The sequence below is a fragment of the Eschscholzia californica genome, unplaced genomic scaffold (assembly GCF_041429995.1).
Source record: "Eschscholzia californica isolate CP2 unplaced genomic scaffold, dmEscCali1.0.p SCAF_1, whole genome shotgun sequence".
NCBI lineage: Eukaryota > Viridiplantae > Streptophyta > Magnoliopsida > Ranunculales > Papaveraceae > Eschscholzia > Eschscholzia californica.
The window spans coordinates 49,248,407-49,255,746 of record NW_028238198.1 but is presented as its reverse complement, the minus strand read 5'-3'; the positions used below and the strand labels follow the sequence as shown (position 1 = coordinate 49,255,746).

The 7,340-nt window shown below is 33.4% G+C and overlaps 1 protein-coding gene across 1 annotated transcript; it reads left to right on the top strand.

The window, feature by feature from the left end:
* The first annotated feature begins 862 nt into the window (after positions 1-862).
* On the top strand, positions 863-3,160 carry LOC147567343 (uncharacterized). The gene is made up of 3 exons (XM_086657404.1): positions 863-1,142; positions 1,256-1,696; positions 2,112-3,160. The coding sequence occupies exons 1-3, from the start codon at positions 863-865 to the stop codon at positions 3,158-3,160; spliced, it is 1,770 nt and encodes a 589-aa protein (XP_086513530.1).
* Positions 3,161-7,340: the final 4,180 nt, after the last annotated feature.

The following is a 7,340-nucleotide window of genomic DNA, read 5'->3' as shown; positions in this document are numbered from 1 at the left end:
GTAACCTACCAAATCAATGGATATTTACCTAATAGAAAATGACTTATTAGGTAGTAAATAATTTCAAAATAACTAAAAAAGCCCCCATCATTAACTATTAGTTATTTGCTATCAAAATATTAAGGCTAACTAGAGATTAGGTTTAAAATAATTTCATTAATTGTTATTCAGGTCAAAATTTTATAAGAATTTTTCAAATATTCCATTAATACCCTTTTAGTTCTATTTTGCTCTCTCTCTCTACCTTATGTCTGTTCGACCGGAAAAGTGGAGAAACTAGGGCACCGATTTTTCGATTTCGGTGGAGAGAAGACGAAGACAAGACGATGATGAAGTTCTCTTGCTTAACCTAGTTTCATCACTGATTCATCTTCTCTTTAGTTTTCTTTTAACACAAATAATTAGGGTTTTTCCATCTCTGCGGGAGGTTTGTATTCGCCTTGATTTGTTCATCAACTATTCACATTCGTTTTCATCTTCTTCATCTTCTTTACTGTAAGTTAGTTTTCTTCATCCTAAACCTAGTTTTATTTATATAATAGTTTGTTATTTATCTTTTTGATTTGTTTCTTTGTTTATATTCCTCTACTTGATGAATCTGGGAGATAGTATATATGAATTTTGTGTTTTATGTATTATAGATTATGTATTATAGATTGCTTTATGTTTTAGTGTTTTGATTTTTTCATACATGGTTTGTTGGTTCTGATGATTTTACACATCTATTTTTCTGATGAATTTTGTTCTGCAAATTGTGTTTGCACAATTTGGGTAGAACTGCATATCGTGCTTGCACAATTGAGTATAACTTAGCTTTTTGTATTTGCAGCATTGTTAATAGATTTGTTTTGATGTTCAGGAAATGGATTTAGTTGAGTCATCGAGTGCTTCATCTTGTTTTAGTCAAGCTGGTTCATCGAAGTTGTTCCAACATCCTCTCAGGTCTGAATCTTGGGGATCTGTGTTTACTGAAGTTGGTCAGAAGTTTGAAGGAGGTGCCGATCAATTTAGGTTTTCATTGAATAGGTATTCCATCAAATTTGGTTTTGGGTATAGAATGAAGAGGAACCATGCTCATCGGGTAGTAGCAGTATGTCCGGTTGAGGGTTGTGGGTGGAAGGTTCATGGTTGTTCAAGGTTTGGTATTTCATCGTTATTTTATTTGAAGAAATATGTTCCTGAGCACACTTGCGGTGGGGGTTTTACTGATATAAACAAGCCAGCAGTTCATTCTAGAGTTTATCTAATTTGATAGAAAGTGAAGTAAAGGTTGATCCGAAAAAGAAAAACAAAGCTATTGTTACTACTTTTCAATCAGATTATGGTGTTAAAATCCCGTACTATATTGCTTACAATGCTAAGAAAAAAGCACTTGATTCTGCATTTGGTGATGAGGAATATGGATATGCTAAACTTGATTGGTATACGAAGTCCATTATGAAGTGGAATCCTGGTAGTTATGTGCAGCTACAACTTGATTGGTATACGAAGTCCATTATGAAGTGGAATCCTGGTAGTTATGTGCAGCTACAACTTGATATGGACACTTATCAGTTTGAAAGGGTTTTCATAGCATACGAGGCTTGTATTCATGGCTTTAAGTACTGCAGGCCTGTTATTTGGATTGATGGGACGCATCTTAAATCCAAATATAAGGGGACTTTGCTAACAGCTTGTGCAAAGAATGGCAATGAAGGTATGATTTCTAAGTTAATGAATTCATATAGTATTGTGTTTTGAATAGTTGTTTGTTTATTGTTACTCAATAAAGAATTATTTGCCATTTGAATAGTTGCTTGTGCGAATATAGTTTGCTTTTGAAACTGTTGTAGGTACTTTTTTTAGGTTTCTGTATGCAGGCACCTAATTTAACAATGTGGTATGCAAACACCTGTTTGCATGTTTTTTATACAAACAGTTGTTTGCATCTGTGTGTTCTGCAACCATATTTGCACATATATGTCATGCAAACATGTTTTCATATTCAACCTCTGCATATATATGTCATTCAAACATGTTTGTTATGGTTTCTTAAGTTGATGAACTTATATAGTTTTGTGTAATTAGTCTTCTAGTTGCAATTTATTTATTTAACTACGTTTTTTTTTCAGGATTTTTTACTATTGCTTTAGCTGTTGTTAGTGTTGAAAACAATTCAAATTGGAATTGGTTTTTGGAGAATTTGGCTCGTGTTGTTGATAGAAGTCGTACATATACTTTCTTGTCTGACCGTCACCCGAGTATTATCAAAGGAGTTGGTGATCTTTTTCCAAATGCACACCATAGTTATTGTGTGTGGCACATTAGAAACAACTTAGTTAATGCAATTGGTTATGGTTCTCAAAGAGCAGATTACATAGAGTCTTTGTTATATCGGGCTGCTCGTGCGTTGACTAAGGATGAATTTATCATTCATTTTAAAGAGATGGAGTTAGTAGGTGGTAGACGTTTGACGGATTTCTTTAAGAATTGTCCATTTGAAAAATGGGCAAACGCTTATTTTGTCGGTAAAAGATATGGTGAGGTATGTTCATCTTTGTGCGAAAGTTATAATTCATGGATAAGGGAGGAAAGGGGCATGTCGGTAGTTCTCATGTTAGAAACCATTCGTATACGAATGATGGAAATGATGCAAACAAGACTTGAACTAGCTGAAAAATGGACTAGTTTGTTGTGTCCGGAGATAGATAAAATCATAAGACAAAGGCGTAAGTTCGGTTCTGTATGGAAAGTTGTAAAATCATCGAAATTTGTATATGAAATCTTTTCAACACCAAGTCAATTAGTTGATTTGAGTTCGTTCTATTGTTCGTGTTTGAAATGGCAAGTTGAATGCATTCCATGTGAGCATGCTATTACAGCTATCAAGTATGATGGACGACCAATGGATACATTTGTTGAACAATATTTTACGACTGAGAACTTCAAGAAAACTTATGAACACGCCATTATACCTATTCCAAACAGTGATGAACCAAAGGTGTTTGCAGCAAATGAGACGATAATCAATCCACCATCAAATAAGAGAGCACCTGGTAGGCCAAGGAGTGTGAGAATTGAGAGTGCTGGAGCAGCCAAGTTTAAGAAGAAGAGAAAATGTGGACGTTGTGGCAAGTTAGCGCATCATAACAAGAGAACATGTGCAGCAATATTGAATTAAGATTAATTTTGACATTCGTTAAATGTATGCAAAGATAATTTGAATATGAAGTTTTATTCATTGTTACTCGATAAAGGATTATTTGAAATTTGAATATGAAGTTTTATTCTGGCTAAATGTATGCAAAGATAATTTGATTTAAACTGTTGCAGGTATACTTTTTTAGGTTTTGTATGCAGGCAACTGATTGGAAGTGTGTTATGCAAACAACTATTTGCAGTGTGATATGCAAACGTGTAGTATGCAAACATCTATTTGCATATTCAACCTTTGCAAACGTGTTTGCATATTCAACCACTGCAAACTTGGTTGCACATTACACCTCTGCAACCTTGTTTGCACATTACACCTCTGCAAACTTGTTTGCACATTACACACTATGCAAACTTGTTTGCAGTTTGTATGTTGCAAATTTGTGAACGAGTTTTTGTTTCCAACTAACTTGTATGAAGCTTTCTGTCTACAAAAATATTGATGGTTTTTTTGTTGCCCTCGAATTGTTAAATATTTTTACGGGGGTTCGGGGGCGTAGCCCCCGTTTTGTTTTAGAAAAAATTTCAGTGTTCTGCTCTTCTTCTGTCCGAAGAAATGATTCATCGAAATAATGAGAACAATTTTTATAAAAATTATATTGATTGGAGTGAGTTGCCCAATTTTAAAAGTAAATAGTTGAATTTTTTTTACGGGGGTTCGGGGGCGTAGCCCCCGATTTTTTTGAAATTAAATTGTCAAATATTGTTTTGCTTTTAAACTATCAGACTGCTAACAAAGAGCCATAACTCTCTATAGACAACAAAAAGAAACAATCTGTATATTGATTATGGAAACAAAAAGGACAACTAAACTCTAGCAACAAAGACTAGAACCAAAACAAAGACCCTAATCACTAAAAAATTAACATATAAGATAACACACAAAAAATAACTGCAGAAAAACAACCAAGTGTTTGCATTCTGTTTCAACTAGTCTGCAAACAAAAATAATGCATTGTTTGCTGAATACAAACACTTGGTTGCATATTTCTGTATACTTGATGAAAACAAAACATGATTATGCAAACATCCATCAACTTTTTCATTATCAGAATTTAAGATCAAAATAAGTATCATTTTTTGTTGTCACTTGTTCTATTTCTTCACATACAAGAAGTTAAAACATCACTTAGTATTTTCATCATCACTAACTGTTCCTTCAACCCAAGGTTTGTTTGTCGAATCATCCAAAATTGCAGCTGCAAGTTCAGCTCTTTTCCTTGAAGCCTTTTCTGACATTCCTTCCGGCCAGTTTGCCTTAAACAAAGGATTATCTTCATTTCTGATTACATCAGCATACAGAAGCACATACAGAGCACAATCAATCCTACAATACATTATAAACTAATTAGTACTCATCATTTTATATGCCAAAACAATGAAATCAAAATAGATTTTATACTTACGAGTTTGTTTGTTTTGGGCAGTCAACTTTGGTTAGCTTTGGATTTGATTTGAGTGGTTTTTTAGTTAGTCCAGCTGCATTAATTATGTTCACCAATGAGACTGCAAACCTCTTTGCTTCCTTTGCACTTCTTATACTTATTTTTGGAGTTTTTTCAAGGAATCATAATGAAACCAACTGTCATCAATTCTATCAAATGCAATAAGATGCCAATGGCAACCTTCGTGACTCTTTTCCTCAGCACTTGTGTTTAATGGGAATAGGAACCAGTTACACTTCTTCTTATAAGCTTCTTTGAGTTTCTTTATTAGCATTGCAGACATGTTCTTTTCCGAAGCATCAAATTTCATTAAAGTCTACATGTAAATTAATGTTCATCTAATTAGATAAATAATATGAAACTTAATACAAAATATAGTTGTTTGAAAGATCTTACCCATATGGTTGAGCTAAAAACAGCCATATTCTTGTATCGTCCCACATTGTTTTCTAGATACCAATCAATAATTTGACTATCAACAAATTCGTTCATAATCAAACCCTCGATTTGATCTCCAGTGATGATCAAGCTTTTGTTTTTATCCCAAGCAATTGAACTACAAAAAATTTCAACATAATCAACATTTTTGCAACCACACTTGTAGACACTATTTTGCAACCCTATGTTTGCAATCATTGAGTTGCAACCAACTGTTTGCATCTACAGAGTTGCAACCAACTGTTTGCATATACAGAGTTGCAACCAACTGTTTGCAGATAAAGAACTGCAACTAATTGTTTGCAAATAATAGTTGGTTGCAATTCACTTGTAAAACTTTTTAAAGTAGACATGTACTTACTTCCTGTTTGCCAATGCATAGAATCCTTTAATTGTTCTCAGTTCCTCTTCAGTGAATAGATTCCATATTTCAGAACTTTCCCATTTTTTGAATTCTTCACTGTTCTTACTAGGTTCAATTTCCTTGCTAGTTTCACTTCCCATCTTACTAACTTCACCTTCTTTCTTACTATCTGCACTTCCTTTCTTACTATCTTTTGTTTCCTTACCATTTTCTGTTTCCTTCTTACTCTCTTCACTTGCTTTCTTTTCTGTACTTCCCTTACTTTGAACACTAACTTTTTCAATTGATGAACCTCTTGTTTTGCTGTTCATAACTTTTAACTTCTTTGTCTTGACTTGTTTCTCTGGTGTGACAAAGTCAGAAGTTTCGCCAACCTTTCTTTTTTGATACTTAGACATATCAACCTCTTCAAAATTTGTTTTTTTAGTCATTTCAGGACTAACAGTAACATTTTTCTCACTCATCTTGATTCTATTTGTTTTTGAAGCCACTTTTTTTTCAGGGCTCTTCTTCATTTTTGAGGTGTTCTCCTCAATCTCCTCACCAAACTTATCTAATATTGCTGTTTTTAGTTCTTCATTGTCTTTCATTAGAATCATGTTTGATTCTCTTACACATTGTATTTCTTCCTTCAACTTCTCCATTTCTACATTTTTCATACTCAATTCCTTCTTCAACTTCTCGATTTCTTCATTTTCCATACTCAATTCTTTCTTTTGATCTTCACATTGAATTTCCAACTTTTTGACTTGATCTTCAAGATGTTTCAAATAAGAAACATCAATTTCATTACCCACAGTCAATATCCCACCAGAAATTAGATTTTCCTCACTTTCCGAAAGTGGCACAAAAAAATCTTCAGATAGCTGAAAGTCAAACAATGTATTTTCAAATTACAGAATGCATTCAACAGTTTTGCAAAACAATCTTTGAAAATTACAGTTCATAACCCTAGTATACAAGTTAATGATTTGCAAAAATTAAATATATTATACCTGGTTACTTGCCACGTCTTCTAGAGCTTCAAGAAAATCCAACTTCATATGGTCAAGACTCCATCTAATTATGCGAGGACATTTGTCTTTTTTATCATGTAATCTTCTATAAAGATTTGAGTGCTCACAAAACCAGAACTGCATATATTGAACCCAAACATATTAGAAGGATCAAACCATGCAAACATCCTTATGAAAACAAATAATGCAAATAACATTTGCAAAAACAGAAAATGCAAACTATGTAAACTACACAATTGAATCATGATTAAAAAGTTATTTTACCGGTAAAAGAAGAAGACATCCTGATGCTTTTGCTGGTCTGTCGACATTTTCTTCAATCGACCTCATCATGTAATTATGAATTACAGTAGGCCATGAAATTGAGTTAATCTTCTCCATTGATCTCAACAAATTTGTGAACGACGTTTGTATAGTCGTTCCAGCTTGTGTTGCAAACAAGAAAGAAGAAGAAATATGCATTATCATTAACTTCACAAAATCTTCTGTTTTGTCATTATCCTCTACTAAAAACCTCTCGACTGTTGATTCTATGGTTGCTGTAGAAATCTTATACGACTTCCCAAAATATGTAGCAATAAATTCCTCATCTTTTTTCCCTTCGAAGGGTGAAACCAGCACACCTTCTTTTGGCATTCCAAGCAGAATTGCCACATCATCTACTTTGAATTCTAAATCTATCTCACCAAACTCAAATTTTCCTTTCTCTCTACTGTATCTTTTCACCAACTCAAAGATTATTGCTATTGGCCTTTCAAGATTTGTTGGTACTATCTCATCATTATAGAAAGCTTTGAAAATTGATCCGAATGGAGTTTCTGATAGTGCCATACAATGTTCAAGTTTCATCCTTGCACCAATTTTTTTCATGAACATCGATGTATT